The following is a 23,736-nucleotide window of genomic DNA, read 5'->3' as shown; positions in this document are numbered from 1 at the left end:
GGAAAAGCTGGATGTGTGCTCTTGCCCTCTAAGCCCATCGCTCTAGCTCCATCGTGGGTGGAAAAGGAAACCCGTTTGGTTTAGTGAATGACACTAACACCAGTTTACAATGAACCATAGAGTAGAAAACTCCACCAAGGCCTGACAAATGATTTGTGGTTTTGCAATCGACCACACGCAATCTAATTTCATCACAGAGCAAGTCAACAATTCTATTTTCTCTCTGAGAAAGCTGGAACTGACCCCCAGGTCTAATCTTTTAGATACTTAAAGGTGAGAGACATAATAAGCCATCAACAAGCAAGCTGCCATAGAGCTGTGGCTACAGCTTATTAGGTTTAATTTTACGCATGAGCAACCTTAGACACCTAGTATTTGACCCCTAAATGGCCCCAGCTGATCCCAATTACTATCTGTGCGATCGCAAGTGTGCACGCGCACACACACACACAGACACACACATACCACATACACACATCCTTGTATTTCCTACACATTAATAAGGCTTTGTTTTCATACTGAAATTCCACATAGATAACTAGCTATAGTCATAAGGATACATTCTGCTAATACTGGCTATACTAACAAGCTTAGCAGAATTAACTGTAGTCATAAGAATATGTTCTGTGATTACTGGTTATATCAAAGTGCTCTGCAGACATCTTTGTTGTTCATAGGACACGCATGAACTGCAAAGCTATAGTTTACCCATTGTTATTTATCCTAAGCAATTCTTTTACATGGCATCTTTTGTTGAGTATGGTTGCCTCTCCATTCTGCCAACAAAATAATGGACATCGTCACGTGCATCTTCAGGTTCATCACTATCAAGGTCTAAATATGTCTACCACTGTCCAAACTCGTGGTCAAATTCTATGTTTCAAGGCAACTGTATTAAAAAAATAAGGTGTTGGGGTTGATGAAAGTTGATTACATTATGAGAGTAATCATGATTTGGGTAAGTGTCTTTCTAAAAGAGGCCCCAAAGGGCTGCCTTGACCTTTCTCCCAGCAAGCTGTCCAAATGAGCATAATGACGGTGCCTATAAGAAACAGACCCTTGTCTGATTCCAGGCTGGCTGGGATCTTGATTTTGGACGTTTAGCCTCCACAAGTGAGAAATAAATCCCTGCCCTTTACAAGATGCACAGTCAATGGGATTCCATTATTACTGCTTACAGGGGCTCAGAAGACCAAACATATGGTGAACTGTATGAATGAGACAAGGAAGTCATCTAAGTGTACTTGTTCAGAGCCCTCTACCTGGCCCAGTCTCTGGATAGCAGCAATAGGCGCAACCTACATGTTGTTCCTTAGCTACAGAAAGAGCAGGAGCCCAAGGAACAAATTAAACTGCACACAAATTCTTGGTGCACAGAAACTATGAGAAAAGAAGTGTTTGTTATTTGAATGTTTGCTGCTAAGTATGGGTGACTTTTTAAAAATTCTTGTTTTAAGATTTCATTTCATATATTTTGATCATATCCTTTCCCTTCCCCAGCTCTTCCCAGATCCTCCACAAACCCTTACCCCTCAAAAGCTCACGTTCTTTCTCTCTCAAATAAGAAAATGAAAATCCAAACAAGCAAAACAAACAAGACAAAAAAATAACCAAATGAAACAAAATTAAAAGCCCACATAAAAAAGCATGGGGTGTGGTTTATACTGCCAGGTGTGGGGTCTGCCCTGGAGTATGGTAGTTGATAGACCCAGTGACACTCCATTAAAGAGTACTGATTCTTCCATTTTCCCACAGGTATCCCCTGCAAATAGCTTCTTGGATAGGGGTAACCCTTTGTGTCCACTTCCCCTTCCCAGTGCTGAGATTTTCATCTGGCTTGAAACTGTTCAAATCTTGGGCATGCTGCCACAGTCTCCATGAGTTCCTACGTGTATCAGCCCTGCTGTATCTGGAAGATGCAGTTTCCTTGGAGTCATCCATCACCTATGGCTCTTCCACTTTTTCCTCCTCCCCTTCCACAATCCAAGAGCCTTGAGGGGAGGACTTTGATAAAGACATCCCAAAAGATAACAGATGGGATGAAACTAGCCTCAAGTAGATTAACAATAATATACTCAACCTTTGACTCTTTAGAACCTTTCCTAGGATGACGTCTCATTTGTTGTCTAGACTTTTAAATTCGACTGAAATTCCCCATATCATTCTAGTGGGACTCAAACATATGTTGTTGAAGTTGTGTAAGTAGGATACTTTAATAGAAAGATTGGGGGTTGAAATTCTGTTCCACTTAGACCGACCTATTTTACAGACATATATACTGAGTCCTCACAAAGTTTCAAGAACAAGTGAATATAGAGAACAATCGTTCATTGCATGTGGCTTGAAACCCACTCAGTGGAAGCTGGTGGATCAGAAAGGACACATCTTTCTCATCAGCTGTGGGGCTTGAGATGGGCCATTTAACTTTCTAAATCTTTAGCATTCCCATCTACAAAAATACCAATGATAGCAGCTGGTTGATTAATTTTTAAGACTACTAGTAGTGCTACCAATGGAAAGTCTATATTAAAGCATTATCCCATTCTAAAATCGAAACTATGATTACTATCCTGCTCATTACCAAACCTATACTATTCCGGGTTTGCAGAAACTGGTAGACAGTGGTCCAGAATTCATTTGCTCCTTACTAGCTTATGGGGCAAGATTTTCAGTATCTATTTAAACATGCTCTGAAATTTGAAATCAGTAACCTAAGGTAACTGTTTCCACTGTGCCTTTGAAAACTGCAACCAGAATGGATTCTCTGAATATAAATGAGCCTCTTACACATCTGTCTGAACTTATTCTTTACAAGACAGTCTTGGCTGTTATTTACAAAGAAGGTGAGTTAAGATCACAGGGACGTAACGATTCTAAGCATCTTGGCCAATTAATAACATTTTAAAACAGCAAAGCCGTGCTCTGGGAAAAGTGGATTTTCCTTGACTATTACTTTTTTTGTTGTTTTTTTTGTTTGTTTTGTTTCGTTTGTTTGTTTGTTTGTTTGTTTTTTGAGACAGGGTTTCTCTGTATAGCCTTGGCTGTCCTGGAACTCACTCGGTAGACCAGGCTGGCCTCGAACTCAGAAATCTGCCTGCCTCTGCCTACCAAGTGCTGGGATTAAAGGCGTGCGCCACCACCGCCTGGCGACTATTACGTTTAAACAGTGTTTAAAGCCCCTATGTAGAATCAATTAAATGTTCTCATTGGATCTACTGCCCCCCTCTATTGTCTCCTGAGATATTATTGGTGAATCATTGAATTAACATTTTGTGATCCCTGAAAACATTTTATTTTTCATATTTTCAATATGTCACTGTACTTCAACTCAATATTCTAGTCCAAATAGCAGATCTCTTAATAGAAAGGCAAGAGTAAGAATAATTAACTTCCTTTTAGGGCAAAGATATCAACAATAAGCTGCTATGAGTGAAACAATCCATTATGATTGAATTCCGGGCACCAGGCTAATAGTTCCAGCTATGCAGGTCCTTGAGACTCAAGTTGCACACTTTGCTTTTAACGAACAAGGTCAAAATCATGAATCAAACTCTAACAGCATACTTTACACATCAGAAAAAAAATTTTGCCTCAAGGCATTGCAAAGTGCTAAGTATCTTTCCAGTAGGCCTAAATATTAATAGACACATCAAAGTTGAGGATAGATGTATCCCTTGGAATCAAGTTCTGTTCTAGTTGTCTACATTTTGGTGTGGTATAAAATATAATTAAAACATTTATTAGGCTCTAACTCTGGGCTAGTTGGGTACCAAGGAAATACAAAGTATAAAGTAGATAGAGTAGACACAGTATAATAGAAAAAGAAGAAGAAGATATAGAAAGTGGGGAATGAATCGTCCAGTCTTAGTATGTCCAAAGTCTGGCAATACCTTCTACTCCAAAAGATGGGGCAAATGGGTGGAAGAAACATGTTTAGATTGTAGACAAAATTGTTAGTTTTGTTTGGAATGAATTAAGATCTGAGATGCTAAAGCATCCAGACGACAGTTGGAAACACAGAATTGAGCTCAATTGTAGCACACAAACCAAAAAGGAGACGATGAGCTTGGTCAGGGAGAGTTTATTGAGCAAGAATCTACATAGAACCTGAATTTCAGAACAGCAAAGAAAGTTAATGTGGAAGAAGCCTCAAGACGAAGGGTGATCAGAGAAGAAAATAATCAAGAAGCGGGTGAGCCACAGATGCAAGGATAAGGACCAGAGTGAAGCATCATCTTCAATCACTATAGCAATGTGGATGAAGCCAAGGAAGTCTTAAATACCACTAAACTTAAAATTGGGTCACACTGATCATCTTTGCTGGAAGACTTTTGATGAAATGGTAGGAATGGGATACAGAGTCACAAGCCAACATTCAATCACTTAAATATTAAGTAGGAGCCTCCTTTGAGGGTTGGAGATTAAAGAGCAGAAGCCATGCATTTGAAATATCAAGAAAATGAGATGGGTGAAGTATGAAATATGAATAAAGAGAAGCCAGAAATATATCTTCGGTTGAGAATGTGTGGAGTAACAGGCAGGGAAGAGAGCTGCAGTTTGGGAAAGGGAATGACTGAGAGTGGAGATAAAGACAAATGATTGATGATTAGGTTGAGAGTCCAGCTAAGACTGGAACTCCTACCTTTGTAATGTAGCCAACCTCCATAGTAAAAGAGGTTTTTTCCATCCAACAATGTCAGGAGCACAAGCAAAGGTGTGAAGACTACAGATGGTCTACTGGAGCTAAGAGTGAATGCTGCGAAAGCTGGGAGGCTGAAGTTTCAAGGGAGGCAAACAGTTGAGGGACCTGGTGATATGAGGGACGCAGATATCTGAAGAAAGAAGTCATGAACATTCTGACAAGTAGGACAGGTGAAGTTAGAGGGATCCAGTCAATTTAACATTCATGGCTAATGGTCAGAAAAATGGGGAAAAAAATAAAAGATGTAAAGGAAAGAACCAAACGGAATGGAGACACTAGTTAGTGACTTCACAAAAGAGCTGATTCTCCAATGAGAGAAGGGAGACACGACGTTAAATATTCCAAATCATGGCAAATAATGTTATATCTGAAAGTAAGAAACCACTGCCATATTAATAAAGTATGACAAGTTTTGAGAACGTGTGAAACAGTCAATCTTAAGAAGGAAAAGCAGGAGAATAAAAGCCAGAGCCTTCCAAATGTAGAGAATTGTTATAGCTAAGTGACTGGGACCATGGCAACACTCTACAAAGGCATTTGGGGAAAGACAAGATCAGTGTGCATAGTACAAGTGACGTACAATGACACAAACGGTCCCTTGATTAGTGTCCTTAAGGTTTGGAATAATATTCACTCAAAGTACTTATGTCTCCTGTAAATGATTTCACTCTACTTGAGAAATATGTCCCATCAGTAAACTTGGTATGTGCGTGTTTATCCTGCTTTTGGGTGGGAAGAGTATGACTTGTGTGTAACTTAGTAACTGGGAATATGAATGAAGGGAAATATCTTCGATGTAGTTTTTTTCATTCTCATGCTAGCTAGGATTTGTGATCCTTAAGTCAGTCTTAGGAAGACTTCTCTCATGTCATAGTGTCATTATTGTTCACACAGATGCCTAGGTCTTACAATATTTCACTTTTAATAATTGAGTGTTGGCTCTCGCTGATATTTTGATGCTCACGTGACCACGTTTTAGATTTCTCGGTTCTTGGTTCTGTGTTGCTGCAGGATTGTACAAAAACCTCAGTCAAGGTTTCCACCCCAGGACTAACGAATTGATGATCCTCATGATAAGTCTCAATCTCCATGAAATGTGTTGTGAATGAGAGACATCAGTTCTCAATTTCTAATTTGAGATAAAATAACACATAAACACTGTGTGCAGATAGTCCTACACAAGCACAACCTAACTTGAGATAAATGAAAAACCAAAACTAAGCAGAAAGGATGACATTGTCACAAAATGACTCGGACTAACAGCAGATGCTTGTGTTGCTTTTTATGTTTTCAGACACATGGGATTATTTCTGAGCTGCCTTGGAGCCCCATACCTGGTGTTTTGAGGTTACAGGCATCAAGGAGCCTTTGAACAGTGCCTCCAGGGAGAAAGGCAAAGGGCTTTGTGGTTAGTTGTGGAATAGTGGAAGGAGATGCGGTTATCGCAACAGTGTAAGAGGAGGGCTCACTCTCTTCGAGTTACAGCACCGCTTTCTAAATCTTGTAGTCATCCTGTTATGTAAACTGTTATTGTGTGAAGTAAATAACACAAGTTTCTGTACAGGGTGGGAACATGAATGTATCCCAACTCTACAGCTTTAAAGCAAGAATCATCTACTGAGGTGGAAACACTGTCCTTGGTGCTGAAGTTTGAAAAAAAAAAAAACCTGACATTGTCACAAGAAAGGGGTGTGTGCATATGTGTGTGTGTGCGTTTCTGTCTGTCTCTGTCTCTGTCTCTGTCTCTGTCTCTCTCTCTGTCTCTGTCTCTGTCTCTCTCTCTCTCTCTGTGTGTGTGTATGTACACACATTCACAAAACAATGTAGTAGGTGAAATGTACTTACACAACCACATAAGGAAATCTCAAATGCATTCCTTAGAAGAGACCGCCCTGTGTAGGGAACTTCACCTACAGGGAACCCCTGAAGCCATGAGGTGGGCGTGGGAGATGGGATGATTACAAATGCTTCAGGATTACACTGTTAACTACTTTCTTCAGGACTGTTTCTAGCTAACTATGTAATCCTCAGTTGTGTCTTCTCTTAAAATCTAAAAACATAATCACTGAGCCATCTCTATGTCATTGGGGTTAACTGTCAAATCAGAGGGCTGGACCAGAAGGTCCCATACTTTATATTTCTAATATTTCTTACATTATCTGCATAATGGTTCTAAGAACACCTACCTTAAAAGCTTTGAGAATTTTTATAATAAAGGTGGTAGTTTTGTCCTATAAGTCATAAAAGCTTCACATGGGTAGCTAAAACCAGCCATGAACAGTAATTCTCTGGTGCTATGAACTCCCCCACAAAAGTCCATACAGAAGAAATTTACTAACAACTTCTTAGTACCCAAACATCTCACACTAATTTTGGGCAGCTGTCCCCATAAAATGATCACAATTACAGGGTAAGGTATAGAGCTATCTATTTTCAAAGTCTCACAATCACAGCCATTTTAAAAAGGCACTTGCTGAGTTCATTTATTTGTATGCAGAGCAGTTTACAGTTTACAAAAATATGGCTTAGCCAAAAGTAGAATAACAACCTTGACTGAAGCTTTGTCCACCTGCATCCATTTTTTGAGGATCACCAACACTGTACTTTGGCTTCATAGTCTACACTGGCAGTGTGTGACATGAGCCACTCTCGATGCTGCACTGACTTCATCTGATATGGGTCTTGTTTGATCTCAAAGGCAGGGCTTCACAAGCCAAGTGCTATTACACTTGAAAATTTATGAGCCACATACCATGGCCAACAGGAACACACCACGAAAGCACATGGCCAGCTCGGCAGCAACCAGAGACACCTGCCTTTCCTAAACACTGGCCACAGTGCTGAAGTTGGCCACAGATTGAAAGTCCCTTGCTCAGATGCATCTCATGAAAAACAGTTTCGACAATCATCAGAAAAAAAAATGTTTTTTTATCTTATATTGGATATGTTTTTAAATAGTAAAGATGAATCATATGTAACAAACATTGAGAGAATAATTACTATTCCAGTAAACAACAGATTTCTCTATTTATACCCATTGCTAGAGATGTAATCAACAATGGTCAGGCCTGAGGCTCAATTCCCCATTATGTACAGAGTACTGTGGTACAGTGTATGGAGTATAAACACATAGCCTTTACAACCTGGCTTTGTGTCTGGAAATGAGCATGCCCAGTATGCATATAAACCTTAACATTTTCTATAGTGTAATGAATTTCGAAGACTAGGAAGGAGTTTGATATATGTAATTGATATAAAAACAAACAATAAAGCAATCACAAACATCAGTATTCTCTGATTTTGTAACAAGGGCAGTTTTTTGCCCGAACACTGGGGTTAGTGATGTAGAGAATTCAAGTCTAAGTTTTATGACATCATTGTCTAGGCGGAGTCAACCTTGTTCTTATCCCCAAAAAGCACATCTCTACTTTGTGACCCTGATGTTGTAATGTTGGGCAAACAGAAGGTTTTTGTTTGTGACTGACAACTACATAATTACTTTTTCAGCAAGACAAAGGCTTTGTCCAGTAATTCGGGTCCCCTTTGGCCACTTCGTTGTTGCCATTAGTGAACTTGTTTAGAAGTGTTTATGATCAAGACTGACTTTGAATTTATTTTTCCCCAGTCATTACTCTGTAATTTCTATACAGTAATGCATTCTGAATTTCAAAACACTGATCATGCAAATAAACATTAAGAATACAATCTAGTCAGAAAGCAAGTGAAGTGAAGTATGACTGGAATTGAATACACACACTTCTAACCTCCCAGGCCTCAACTCAACTCTTGACCAAGACATCCGGTCTCTTCAGCATCAGCTCCAAATCTTTTTCTCAGAGAGGGATGACTTTACCTAAGATATACCTTCTCACTACTATACAGTATCCTTAGTGTGCTTGCAGTCTTGACTGCAACAAGCCATACGAGGGTAAGTGCCCAAGTTTCTAAATATAGGTGGCAGTGTGCTGATACTCAAAGATTTCTGACTTTGGAGCATTTTGGCTTAGGAAGCTAGAGATATTTAACCTATATCTGCTACAGGAATAGAAATGACTGAATGATTTCCACAAATTTAATACTCCTGTGCCATGGCAGTGCCAATTGAAACTACACCTCAAATGTACGAGGCTATTACTCCATCACTCCTACAGTGTGTATATGTGCCACACCCCCTGTCCAGTTCTTCTGCTCTTGGCAAGATAGGAAATAAAGAATCAGGTATGAAGGCACATAAATCTAATTTCAACACTCAGAGAGCACAGGCATCAGGACGGTGAGCTCAAGACAACGCTGCCTGTCAAGCTTGCTAAGGCAAGCTTGCTTGACTTAGGATGCATTGAGACATAATGCCAAATAGCAACAGCAAAAATCAAGAGCTAAGAATGCAATTCACTGATAAAGCACTTGCCTAGGATCTACAAGCCATAGTCCCAGAGTGGAAGAGAAAGAGGAGGAGAAAAATATATATTTCTTATTTATGCTATATAAAATATGGCTTTATGAATGTATTTGTCCTTAACTTCATAATACTATAACATCAGTTCAAAGAATTTCTATAACATATACCAGCATAGGCTTAGTATTTAAAATGAATCTAAATTTTATATTTACTCATCTGTAGACCCCAATAACTGATATTTGGTTTTAATCAATAGACTCCAATAACCAGGCTCTACGGATGGATGCTTCAGAGATGTCTTTTGACTTTGAGATTACATAATACTTGGGATAGCAGAACAGAATTCTGTCACTTCTATTGCAGATCCAAAATTACTGATACGATGGAGTCTCCACCCACGTCCCAACTTCAGAGTAGATTATCTAGTGAGGGCTGTGTGGGATATTTGTGTAATTTCTTCTAAGCAGGATTCAGCTCTTAAAGGAAACTGGGGGAAAGGAATGAATGGGAAATAGAAGATCACCTGAATGAAAATGTCATCTGCCTAAAGATGCCCCCTCGATAGCCTCTCTGCGTAGCTGTGGGTGGGCTGCGGGCAGTCCTGTGAGACACAGGCCACTGACTAGACTCATCAGTCATTCCATGCTCCCAGGTCTTCAGTGTCCTGAAAGGACCACGTGTCTCATTGGACAAATGAGACACTGAGAAGTAAGTATAAAGACCATGATGGTCCATCTACAGTCACAATTACTCAGACCCATTACGACCTCTATCATCATATAGAAGGCAGAACTTTCATGAAAACCATGTAGTTTTTTAAATGAACCCACACACCTATGGTCACTTGATCTTTGACAAAGGAGCTAAAACCATCCATTGACTAGTGAAAAAAAGACAGCATTTTCAACAAATGGTGCTGGTTCAACTGGCAGTCAGCTGTAGAAGAATGCAAATCAATCCATTCTTATCTCCTTATACAAAGCTCAAGTCCAAGTGGCTCAAGGACCTCCACATAAAACCAGATACAGTGAATCTAATAGAAGAGAAAGCAGGGAAGAGCCTCGAACACATGGGCACAGGGGAAAATTTCCTGAACAGAACACCAATGGCTTATGCTATAAGATCAACAACAGACAAATAGGATCTCATAAAATTGCAAAGCTTCTGTAAGGCAAAGGACACTGTCAAAGGGACAAAATGGCAACCAACAGATTGGGAAAAGATCTTTACCAACCCTACATCTGATAGAGGGTTTCTTTTCATTTCTGGTACTTACTGCTATTAAACGAAAACAAATAATCACATTTTCAAAGTAAAAAAAAATAAAATGTGCAACACTACCAGATTATAATTAGCCAATACAAGCTTTGCTTCTAGGACTATTCCTTCCTCACTCAGGAACTCTGTGCAGTTTGGGTGGCCATGGAGAGCTTAAGTTTCTCATCCACAACTCGTCTTTGCTGCTTCACTCTCCCTGACCCCACAAGGGGCTTCTCTGTGCATCATGACATCCAGTTACATTTACCAACTCCCAAGTGGTGGACCATTGTGCTGGACCCAGTCTGCTCTGTGTGCCTGGTCCCAACCCAATCTCCATAGGATGAACAGTGCATATCATAATCACAACAGATTTGATTGACCCATAATGACAGAACTAGAGCAGAAACGGAGACTGCCCTTTTCTGAAGGAGTAAAAAGTACTTTCAAGGAGGACAAACAGGTGCTCACTGTGCCATGCAGACAGAAAGCACGAAAGTTTCCTTTTCATTAAACAATTGAAAAGCTTGGTTGTCTTGTAGTAATAAACATGAAAGGGAGAAAGAAAAGGAACGGAAAGTTAAAAAAAAAAAAAAAAAAAAAAAAAAAAAAAGCCACATGGGATGTGGGCCCGGTATGAAGATCTTTTGAATTTGTAGAGTTAAGACAAAAATAGCACTGAAGGAGTTATTCACCTCCATATGCCATATGCTCCACGTGTGAAAGGAAAATGTAAGCAGAGGAAGACACAGACTCTGAGTGCACTACACTCACTACGCTCTACAGTTATTTGGGTCAGGATAAAGACTCTGGACTTGTAAAGTGTTACTGGCTATGCAAATGACCCATCCTGTAACCTGCACCTGTCTAGAAGAAGCTTAGGTTCCTATAGTACTCAGTCCTCACCTCCGATGGAATAGGCTTCCACTGGGAAGTTTTAACAAAAGCTGCCTGTCCTTATGCTGGGTTGGTGAGGAAGAATTTTCTATACCAGACAGCAGACCTTACCAAATGAAGTCCAAACTCGTCCTGATTCTATTATTTTCAGAGAAACTGTGCTAACATGAGTGTCTCACAGACATATTCACCGACAAAACAGTTGTGTTTGCAAGCCTTGGGACAGCTGGGAAGTGAGGCAGAAAGGAGGGTTTGAGTCGCTGGCAACCAATCATCAATATCATCTATAAATAAAACATATTGATTTGATTTATAATTTTAAGTTAGCAACTCAGATGACTCAGAATTAAAAGGATAAGTGTTGAGCTCATATGTAGATAAACCAGAAAAGCTACCAGAGAGCCAAACTATACACACAGGGTAGTAGATAGGAGGAGACCTCGTAAAGGTGTATACCACCTAATTCCAGTTTTGTGGCGATCACACAGTCAGGCCTGAGCAAATCACTTGACTTGCGGAGCATTTTAGCTTTTTATCATCTAAGAAATACACAGGTCAGACAATATAGATCCTAAAGTACCTTCAAGTTTACTAGTTCCTTTAAATTATATCATGGGGAAAAAAATACACCTCGGGACGATAAAGCTGGTGATATAAAATACCCAACAAATGGAATATGCCAGCCAATCAATTTTCAGCCAAACAAATGCACTTCGGGTGGGAAGCAAGTCTTTCAAAAGAAAGATGAGGAGGGCAGTAACAAAGCAAGCCAATGCCTCTTCCTAACCAAGCCTGCCACTTTATAATTGTTTCTCTGAATCCTCAGAGACTTCTTGAGTCAAACCAAGGATGACTAAGGCTCGAGTCATCAGATCTCACATCCAAGACCTGTCAGTTCCATGAGCACAGTTTTTAGTATAGAAACAAATGTCTTCTGCATGTCAGTGCTGGGGAAGTGAGGATGGCTTGTCTTTTCCCTTCTCCTCCCCCCACTTCTCTTCATTCTTCCCCCAAGAGCCAAGGAACCAAACACACTACACGTTCAGCTCCTACCCAACTTACAGAAGAGGCTGGCTTCTTTCCAAAGAATATATCAACATTGTCCAGTATGCCTGTCTAGCACAGCGATCAAGAAAGAGAGAGAAAGAGAGAGAGAGAGAGAGAGAGAGAGAGAGAGAGAGAGAGAGAGAGAGAACTAAGCAGATGGCAGTCCTCTGCTGCAAAAGAGGGAACTTTTGTATGGATTTCACAAAATAAATAAATGGATAAATGAAAAGTCAATCACCCATATCATTGCTTGAAAATAGCCTCAAGGTAAGCTTATTTTGTGCCCTGAGAGGTATACTATGCAAAACTTTTCAATCAAACACATACATCAAGCATTTTTTTTTAAATGAAATTTGAATCAACTTGAAGCCTGAGTTGCCTGCGCAGGACTTTCTCATGCATATGTTGCTAGACAAACTAACATAGCTGTAGTGTTTTAACTATTCATGCACACCACATGAGAATCACAGCTCCGCATAAGCAAAGGAGGACAGTGAAACAAATGAAGATAATACGTTAATACAAATGATCTCATTTCAAAAGCTCCACCCAGTAACCATGCTCTCCGCTTTCTACAGTTTCACGTGAAGTGACCTCAGGAAGTGACCTCAGGAGGAAAAACTAACGGTCACTACACACTCCCAAGAACAGCTTTCAGACACAACTGTGCTCCAGCACAGGTAAGTTAAGATGAAAACCCCGGAGACTGGTTACCATGGAGGAATCCTGTCCCTAATTCCATACCATGATGCACCTGCCAAAGGTGCCAGGGCTGGAGCTGTGGGAAGAGACAACCAGGTTCTTCCCTGTCAGTAATTCCTCAGATAGATAGTGGCAAGCCCATATTTTTATCATAGCTAAGAACAGTCCAAAGGGAATGAACAAGACATTTCCTATCTGCTTTATACCCTGAATAGTATCCAGTATGAAATAAAAATATGTGTGTAACAATAGGATTGGACATTTAATTTTTGTATGGCAGATCAAATAAGCATGACCAAACAGAGCTTTTAAAAAAATCACAATAATGAATATTTAGAGGAGTAAGAAGCAGTGAGCATAAGAAAGCTGGACTTTAGGGTCTAGCTCTAGAGTGTTGGCATACTTCCATTTATGACACTTTTGCAAGGGAGTCAAGTTTTTCTTAAGGAAAACCATTCAAATCTTCAAGGCAAGAATTTCCAGAGGAAACTGTGCTCCGTGGAAGATACAAGTGAGTGGAAGCTCTCGAAGATTGGTCAACATACTCAGAACTCTCTGGATTATCAAAAAAAAAAAAAAAAAAAAAAAAAAAATCTCCCTAGTCCTTAATAGCCAATGATAAGTTATGATCCCCTCTTTTGATAGCACCCAATCAAAAGAAATTCATTGGCCATTTAGACAGCTTCTTCAGAATAGTCAGGAGGGTTATTTGGTTTAAATACCAGTTGAAACTCCTTGCCCAATTCTTTACCTAAAGTCACTATAGTTCAGTATCAGGTACTCTAGAGGTTTGGGCAGGGAGTCCCAGTAGAGCCCAGGAGCTGGAAACAGGCCCGGCCAACATAGCAAGATGTTATGGGCTGCTTGCTTGCTTGTTTGTTTTTAAAAACCTGAATTATTATAGGAAGTAAGGTATAAATTCATATTTTTATACTTAGAACCATCCTTAAAAATGAAGACACTTGTGTCACATTTTATGAACTAAAACCCAGGGATGTTTGATTTGCCTAAGGCTTCTGTCTTGTTTGCTTAAACTACAACTCTAAAATGATGAAAGAATTGATAAGTGGCAAAGGCAGCTTTTAATAAAACATCTCACTCTGCCACTTGTACATAGTTGCCTAGGTTGGTTCAAGTTAATACACAGAGATTTTCCTTAAAAAAACAAAACCAGTCTCTCATCATTACTGTTAAAACCCAGTTTTGACAAGGTTGCAGAGAAACCATCCACTTCTAGAACAATATTTCATGGCATCTGGCCCTATTAACATCTTAATTCAATGTTGGGTATTTATTATGATAACTGAGGGGCACCTAAGATAAAGGAGAAGATGAAGAAACTCTGAATTGGAACCCAGAAAGGAAGATATATCATTTAGGATAAGATCTATCAGAAAGCCCTTGAGACTAGACTAGACTAGAGAGGGAATAATTTGGGGGATATTTTCTGGGAAGTCCTTACTAGCTCAAATTTTTATTATCATATGATAAATTTCTTATGAAATTGGTGAGTTTTTTTTAAATCAATGACATCACTAAACAAGATGTGAATGTCATCAATAAATTCTATCATACTCTCAAACTTAATATAAACGGAGTTTCTCCCTATGTGAGGAAGTACAAGGGATATAACCTTTCAGATTATACCAAAGACTGACTGAAAGAGATACACTACAGATGTAATTGAATTTGGCTCTATTTCCCATTTGAGAAGGTTGGCTTTAAGAGTCAGCTTGCTCTGTATGCTTTTCCAAAGCAGTAAAATACAGGTGGAATCCCAATTCAGGGAGGCCCTGACACTGGAACCAAAGATGCACTATGACTGACATCAGTATGTTTTCTGCCAAAGGTCTGGCTATTTAATATTTGATGAGATGCCAGTTCACTGTGAGATATTCAGTTTATGATGATGCATTTTGAAGTTGGGGACCCAACAGCCAGCTAGGTCCACAAATTTTCAAGGGCATCACATAAAGAGGTGCTTCTGGGGAAGTCAGTAGATGCTATTATCACACGGAAAGGCAAAGCCTCTGGCTGGTTATCATCTTATCTTTGATGAATCAGAGAAGGCACAGTTTTCTCTGAGTTTCTGAACTTGATGGTTGGTGAGCACCTCCTTCATCATAGCATCGTTTTACGCTGTTCTTGGAAAGCGCTTTTCCTGGCTGACTCGCTTTCCAGCAAATCTATTTTAAACATGAAAAAAAAAAACCTCAGCAACACGAGTAGACTGCAAGCCTTTGGGAGATTTTTGAGTCAGTTTGTGCACACACTCAGCACAGCACAAGTCAAAGAGGGTGTGGATGAGACTTGGTGAAGAAATGCGCTCATGGAATAGCAGCCCAAGCAATGTTCTTAAGCTTCTCTTGCCCCACTTTCTACATTTCAGACTTCCTCTTCATGCAAGCTGGATATATATATATATATATATATATATATATATATATATATAATGTGCTACAAATCTTAGTTAAATTTGAGAATATATATCAAGGAAGCTAAATTTAGGAGATATAGACTGTTACTACATTATAATATATTATTCATGAAAAAAGCATTATAACATGAAAATACCTCCGAAACCCAGAGGACACTCTGCAAGAACATTATAGCACTACTGTTCAGGCAAATATCAAAGGACTACAATTTACATTATTGTGTTATTGTCACCATGTGAGTGAGTTTTCAACCCTCAGGCTCCATCAATCACAGCAGGGGGTTTGTCATGGGGAAATAATTCTCCTGGCTTTCAGTGCCACAGAAATTGGGAGCTAAATTATTTATTAGACAATGCTCAAAAGGTATATGACACAGTCATGGTTAGACTTCAAAAAGCCAGAAGGGGAAAAAAATGGGATCCAGGTACAAGTTCATACAAATCCTTGCTCAAGAAGATAAGGAATAATTTTTAATCTTTAAAATGTATCTCACACATAGCTGTCACCTTCCTTCCCTTCATCTGGTCACATAAACTCAGTGATCTTGGCAGGGAAATGAGGTCTCTCTTCACCCTGAGGCATTTCTGGATATTTTAAATCTCCAGGGACCTGTCTAAGTCTCCCCAGGAACCTAGAGCCCTGACAGGTACAAGAAAAAATTTAGTCCTGTGCTATTTTAAAGTCAATTTACAAATGTCTCTATATGGGTATTTTTTTTCTTAGTCTACAGATATTGTTGCTGCTAGCTGACAGAAAGCCAGTTCCCCTAACTTAATAACAAGATTCCGAACATGCATCAGAGACAAGCATTTGAACTTCTGTGTACAGACAGCACATGCTTCATCACAGGTAACTGCCCAGAAGTTGGGACTACGAGTGTTAATCACGAGCATCAACTCCAATGCCAACAATGACTTCCTAAACAAACCAACCTTCTCTATCTTGAAAAGAGATCAAAACACACACATATGAAATGACTGAAAAGAAATTACAACTACAAGAGAACACATTCTAGCCACCTACCAGACACTTTTTCAAACAGCTCCTTAAAATAACAGAATCAATCAATTACAATATCAACCTCTGTGTAGACCCGCACCGGTAACTGTCTAGATAGGATCCGCTAGCCATACTCGCAACAAACCGAGCTCGATGGATCTAGCACTTCACAGAACACCATCTGGAAAGTCTTTTTGCGTCTAAGAGTAAAGAAGCATGCAAGGTTTATTGTTAGCCCAGGCATGTGAGACGGACCAGGGGAGGGGAGGAGGGCGGAGGGAAGCGCTTACTTCGAAAATGCTCCGAAGCGTAGTAATAGACATCCTCGTAGCCCTCCTGGTAATCCTCTTCTGGCCGGTACTTTTTCCCCTTTCTTCTCCTGGATCTCCGAATCTGCTTGACAAATCCCAGGAAGCGGTCCATGACTGGCTCCCGGGGCAGCGCGGCAGCGGCGGCGGCGCAGCCAGCAGCAGAGCGGACAGCCCAGCTGCTCCTCAAGCCGGCGGAACATGAATGACCCTCACCAAGCCCGGGGACCGGGACACATTACCCTCCAGCCTTTCTCCTTGTGCCCATCAAGGCTGAGCGTTCAGCCACAGCGGGAGAAAACACAACAGCGACGTGGGGAGTAGCTTGGGGAGACTTCTCATTTAGCCCAAGAAACTGTCAAATCTACTATTATTTTTTAAAGGGATGGGTGGGGCAGAGAAAAAAAAAGTAAGATGATTATAAAAGATAATAATTAAAGAGGAAAAAAAAAAAAAGAAAGAAACAGCGAAGCTGTGGGCTTCGACTTGTTTCCAAACCAAACAAAAGTTCAAGATATTCAGCTAGAAGCAAGAGGCATCCCAGCACTAAAATGTCACTCTCCAACACCTCCACCAAGGGGCGGGGGTGGGGAAGCCCGCTAGTCAATGGACTGAACCAAACTAGGAACGACCTGGCTTTCCCACCTGCCAATCCTAACCACTCCACTTAGCATTCCTCTGCTCAAAGCAAGGCGGCAGTGTGGAAAACTTCCTAGAAAGCCGTGGTTTAGGCGAAGGGAAAGCTGGTTAACCCTTCGGCTCTCTGGCAAGCCACACTAGTGATTTGCAAAGTGGTTTCACCCATATGCTCAGCCCTCTTGCCGACTGAGTGTGCTGCGTGTGTTAATTGGAGCAGCAGGGAGAAGGCTCCGGCAGCTGCTTTCAAACCCACTGGGCATTAATGTATTCCAATCGCTGTTTGATCTAAATATTAAAATGCGCTTCTCAGAGAAGCCTCTCCTAAGCTTAGGAACGGCAAAGAAAGGGAACACAAATAATCCAACTTGGAGCTCAGGAACTCCAGTGTGATTCAGGCTGAGGGTGTCAACACTGCTTAACAATACAACATGAGAGACAAGAGGCACATGAAACTGGATTCTTAATTGAATGTGTCCCAGCCTTTATCCTTATCTTTTAAAAAAAAAATCACAAACAACTTAAAAAGAAAAAAAAGAAAAAGCAACTCTATCAAAAATACAAAGGACAGAAGTTCCCTAGAGGCTACGTGGAGAAGCAGGACTCCTGTGTAACATTTGCTCCCCTAGGGTCTTTCTTCTGAAGGTCTCCTCACGGATGGGAGTTTCTAACATTAGGAACAAGTCATTTGATTCCCAGTCTAATTCATCATTCACGCGTCAGCACATTACCTAGCGAACTAACGATATTCCTCAGCTCTTTGTTCCCAGAAATGTAATTTAAAGAAACGTGTCTGACTGAATAATGGTTGTTCAAAAACAATATCATAACAAGTGTGCGCAGCCATCCCAAGGGGGCTGGTTGTACTCCTACTACCTGTTGTTAAGTTCGCAGGCAATCGGTCTCTCTTCCGCACTCAGACAGGGCTCAGCTTTCAGATATAGATCGCTCATAATGAAGGAACAATTTTATTCAGGACGTTCCGGCTCTGAAGTTTGTGGAGTCACATCCAATCCTCTCATGAGAGTCTCCTTTGCTTTGAGGTTTCTCATTCTGTATTCTGGGGAAGGCTGGATTTGTGTCGAGAGATACAGACCCAATGATGCTGAGAAAAAGATGCTATAAAAATGTTTCATGAACAGCTTTAAACAACAACAAAAATCGCCATCCTTGGGTTCTGAATCATTCCATTATTATTCTGGCTTCCTCAACCAAAGCAGAACAATTAAAAGCAATTAAGCAGAGGCTTGCAGATCTGCAGTCTAGACTTTGAATAACAGGTCAGTAAGTGGTAGCATCACCTTCTCTCACATCAGCATAACAGCACTGTAGAAGGACACGTAGCCCTCCATGGAGAAGAAAATAATCTTCAAACCTGGTTCTGTGTCCCAGCTTATCAACTGAATAAGGTTGGGGCAGGGAGTAGAACACAGACTTTTGTTGCTAATTAAGAGATTACCTTAGAGCTACGAGCATGAAATACCACGTCTTTTATGTCAACTAGTCATCAGAGAGGGAGGAGCCTCAGTTGAGAAAACGTTTCCATTCCATTTTCCATTTGTGGGCCCATCCCTGGGCTGATGGTCCCGGGTGCTATAAGAAAGAAGACTGAGCCATGTGAAGGAAGCCAGTAAGCAGCACCCCTCCATGGCCTCTGCATCAGCTCCTGCCTCCAGGTTCCTGCCCTGTCCGAGTTCCTGTCCTGACTTTCTCCAGTGATGAACAGTGCTGTGGAAGTGTAAGACAAACACTTTCCTTCCCAGCTTGCTCTTATGGCCCTGGTGTTTCATTACAACAATAGAAACCGTTACTAAGATGCAGAGTTGGAAGAGTTGGATGGTGACTTTTTTTTTTTCTTTATTGGACCAAGCAAATACCCTTATTAGTGTAATTAATTTGGTAAACACATGTGCTCCCCCCAAACAATGCAGGTACCCACTCTATCTACCTACATCTACAACTACAGCTGTAACTGCAACCACACCGTAGCTGGAGTGCATGCTGTATATTAGTAGTTAAAAGCTCCCTTCCAATCGGAAGTGCCGACATACTCGTCAGATGAGCAGAGCTCTTGGGTACACACAACACCTCTCCAAAGAGCAACTTAAAACTCACCTCTGACATTTGCTAATTTTAAATTTAAAGTAGGGAGACAGGACACAGCAATCAGAGTCTTCTCAGGGCACAGATAGTGAAGGAATTTCTTCATGGGACAGGGCATGAAGAAAAAAACAGAAGCTCAGAAGTGGCTAGATCAAAATGACATGACAGGGTCATTCCCTTAGAGTGTTGGAAGAGAACAGAATCCTCTCAGCCCTTTTGGGATTTGTAGTCTTGAATGCTTCCTCAGCCTCTACCTCAAAGCATTCCTATTTAGCCATCCAAGACCAGCCCTAGAGTTTATGGAGCCTTTCTGTTGGACAGCTGCTGCCGAGCAGTCCAGGATGGCTGTCAAGTTAGTAACCCGTGTCTGTGCTGTCCTCAGCAAGGCCAGCTGCATCTGTGCTGAGACAGCCCCACCCCCCACCCCCAGCACCAGGAAGGCTGTACATTTCTTGAACATTCTAGCCTGTGGTCCTCACCGAGGACTGCATTTGGCTACCTCAACCTGTAGCTAGTCCAGAGGCTGCAAACAGCAGCTAGCGGGACTATTATCTCACTCGGTCATGTTTGAATTGGCTTATCCAAGGGTTTGGCATTTGCTCTCTATAAAACTGGGTCAACATCGAAAAGTTAGGAGATCACACACATAAGCCAGATATTTGATTTAAAAAAAATATATATCAGACGATTTGGTAACCCAGGACCCAGTTCCATACAGTAACTACAGAGAAGAGCGGAGGGAGACCAACATCCACCAATAAGCCTATGCTTTCCACTCAGCTATAGTCCCCTCTCCTGGGCCCAATTCTCTCAGTCAGTCACCTCAGGACCCTGCAGACATCTGTGCCTGTGGACCATGGTAGAGATCTATTTGAGCAGCTAGTCCCCAAACACTAACTACTTGTAAAGCAAAGGCGGCACCCTTCTTTCTTGTAGAGAAGGCTACTATTGTAACAAGTGGGCTTTAGCGGAGCTAAAGGACCATTAAGGCATAAACGTTAAACTTCTAAGACAAAATGTGTTCACATGAGAAAACAAAACAGGCTGAATTATTCAACCAAAGAATAATGCACTTCAACCAAGAATAGCTAATATATACTAACACACACATGTGTGCGCTCTCTCTCTCTCCTCTCACTCTCGCTCACTCTGGCTCTCATTCTGTCTCTTGCTTGCTCTCTCGCCCTTTCACTTTCTCGCTTTCTTGCTCTCTTGCTCTCTCTGCTGCACTCAGTATTTTCCTCCTGGGAAGTAGGCAGTCGCCTATAAAGTACTTACATGGTTTCTATACTCTTTTGAATTATATTCTCCATCCGCTTTGATTAAAAGAGTAGGGCAGCTATTAAAATTAAGTCTTTAACCCACAGATTCTCCTGGACTGCTAATTAAAGGACACCTTTCTTTGCATATTTACATTAAATGATACATATAGTCTTCTCTGAGAAGCAGTATGGAACATGCAGTCTATCCAGTAAATATTTGACATGCTAAATATTCTAGCCCTTTCAGATGCGGTGGTGTCTGCACGTGAGGTCATGAACTGCCGCAGCCTTCCTGTGACCTCAGGAAAGGCACAGTGTCCCACTGAGGCTGGCAGAGTCTGAGGGTGGAAGCACTCCTATCTGGGGAGTGATGCTATTTTCACTGCTGTAACAAGCCTTACAGCAGACATGATTTATCACACCCTCTTTGCTAAATGAAATCCATACCTTATGAGTCTCATGCATACATAATCTCAACATAAAACATCTTAATAATGTTCTACTTAATATCTTTAACAATATTAAATACGTGCGTTTAAAGGCCTGACTGCAACAGAAGATGAAGTTAGATCTTTGTAGCCACTTATAGTTTGATTTTTAACGTAAGATGTGATCAAAAGCCATTGCATACATCAAATAGAAAATAAATACTAGCAAAATGGACACCAGAGTACATGTTTGTGTTCTAATCTTTATATTAAAACTGCAATATATATATATGCATCATATATCAAACTTGGTGCATATATAGCAGGTTAGACATAAACTGAAATGATTATAAAGTGCTTTTCTCTCACAAGCGTATTTATCATATGGAGAGTTGGGAGCTGGGCTGAATACTGAACAAACTTCCAGTTTGTAAGCATTTCTACTTCATCTGAGGACAGTTTCCCCCTGGGCTACTCTCTCTAACATGCTGGCAAACCCTGTTCATACTCTGCCCCATTCAGCACTGTGCCAAACCAACACAGAGGGAAACAAAACAAAACAAAAAACACACATACAATAAAAAAAAAAAAAACCACAGTTATTATTTTCAAAAGACTTTCCCTGAATAATTTCTAATTTAATATCTAATCTGATCTCACCCAACCGCCGCTGTTTGTCTGAGTTGTTTGTTAAATGACGCAGAACGGCTACCTAAAAGGGAACAGGGAAACAAAGGTGCTGGTCTGTAAACTGGGGTGGGGTGGACTAAGCTAATTCATCCATCTCTGGAGTATTTCAGGGTCGACCCTCTACTGCCAACAAAACTGTGAGTTCACAGGGCAGTGCCGAACAGTGCTTATGGCCTGATTGTGTTTGCTTACTGGGTGTGAAATGAATTTTAACTGGGGTATGTCTGCACTTGTGAATTTACGGTGGTTGTTTAGACTTCTTGCAAAATGAAATGCCAGGCAGTCATTCTGAGGTTCTGAATATTTTAGGCTTCAAAGGTCTCAGATAACCGAGGCTATTCTTTCTGTATTTAAACATCGCCCCCCCACACACACATACACTTTGTAGAATTAACTAATATTTTCACTATATTTTAACCTATATGTAGAATAAGCATAGGAGAGTAAAAATGAATGATTAAAAATAATTTTCAAATTTCCCACACTTAATGTACCGTCTTAACATGGTAAGGGTTTTAAAAATCTTCTGAGCATGGAAATTCACTTATTTTTCCCCTGAAGGTGTAATGTGTTTTAGGGGGAAAACTTAGGAAGTCTCTCTCAGCTACAAGACACTATAGTTTTCATGGACAGGAGGTTTTCTGATGATTAAAAACACACTGTAGGCTATGCAATCTTTTAAGGTAATTGTGAGACTTCATAGGATGCATTTAAGCTTCACACAATGGTTCTAAAGGAGGTATTGTCTAATATCTTCTATTTCCTAGAAATTTATGCATCTTTTCTCCCTCTCCCCCTCTTTCCACCTCTCTCTCCCTGTCCCTCCCCTCTCTCTCCCTCCCCTTTCTCCTTCCCATCTCTCCTTTTCCCCCTCTCTTCCTCTCTTCCCCTTTCCCTCTCTCCCCCTCCCTCTCCCCTCCCCCCTCCTCCCCTTTCTCCCTCTCCCCTCCCCCCCTCCTCCCCTTTCTCCCTCTCCCCCTCCCCTCCTTCCCCTCCCCTTCCCCCTCCCTCTCCCTCTTCCTCTCCCTCCCCCTTCTCTCCTTCATTCCTGGTTCTCATTTCCTATTTCTTCCTCCTCCCTTGCTCTTTCCAAAAAACCCCACTTTCAAACAGCACAATTTATTTGCCTATTATTTGGTGGTGGTGGGGGGGGCTGTTTTACCAAAGTATTAAATTTCAAAAAACAACTTTGATTCATTTGGCTACAGACATCTTTTCATGATACTTAACATGTTTTCCTGTAGTCGGATGTGTTGTCAAGCGTTGTGAAGGCCAGCATAATGCAAACCCTTGGCTCCCTTTGGGTGTCTCCCCATCTTTTTCGCCTTTTTCTCTTGTACCCAGTTCCTGCAGAGACACCTGCTTTGTGTGATATCAATCCTGCACCAAGTCTTCTATGCTGCAGGTTCGGTTGGACTTTGTTACTCCGTTTGAGTCGACCGCTGCTCCTGCTCCTCCAATTGGCTATTGAACTTCAGCTGCCTCACTCATCTGTCTGTTTTCTCATCTATCCACTTAATTGCTCCTCACATGTATTGCAAATCAATATTTATTATGCAACAGGAGACTGTGGGGAGTGCAAAGCCATCCTTCTCCTGATGGTAGCTGTATTTACAAGTTAAGAGTTTAAACCCATTAACTGAAATGGGGCTTTCAGAATGTCTATGGCTTTAAGAACTCATTCACTCAGTCTATAAAGTATGTGTAATGCCTGAGACATGCTAGATCCTTAATCCATGCAAGCTCTCGCTAACCCTTAGAGTGTGCCCTATTTTATATCCCTGCTAGCTCATCTTGGTGTTTGACATACTTTTCTTTCCCCCTTCTCTTCTCCCTCTTACTCCGGCCCCGCTCGCTCTGGCCCAGAG

At 40.9% G+C, this 23,736-nt stretch overlaps 1 protein-coding gene across 16 annotated transcripts in view; it reads right to left on the bottom strand.

Moving 5' to 3' along the window:
* The window catches only part of Grip1 (glutamate receptor interacting protein 1), a 636,231-nt gene that overhangs the window by 365,496 nt on the left and 246,999 nt on the right, over positions 1-23,736 (bottom strand). For 4 of the 16 annotated variants that reach the window (XM_076920320.1, XM_076920322.1, XM_076920327.1 and 1 more), the window contains exon 1: positions 16,732-17,548. The exons of 2 other annotated variants lie outside the window; for them this stretch is intronic. In XM_076920320.1, coding sequence (XP_076776435.1) covers positions 16,732-16,864 — 133 coding nt within the window. In that variant the 5' untranslated portion in view covers positions 16,865-17,548. Of the gene's footprint in view, positions 1-16,731; positions 17,550-23,736 lie in introns of those variants that run through there. 10 more of the 16 variants (XM_076920323.1, XM_076920328.1, XM_076920321.1 and 7 more) reach the window with 4 other exon arrangements.

Source organism: Arvicanthis niloticus, chromosome 22 (assembly GCF_011762505.2).
Source record: "Arvicanthis niloticus isolate mArvNil1 chromosome 22, mArvNil1.pat.X, whole genome shotgun sequence".
NCBI classification, from domain to species: Eukaryota; Metazoa; Chordata; class Mammalia; order Rodentia; family Muridae; genus Arvicanthis; species Arvicanthis niloticus.
The sequence above is the reverse complement of the archived record's forward strand: the minus strand, read 5'-3'. Positions and strand labels throughout refer to the sequence as shown.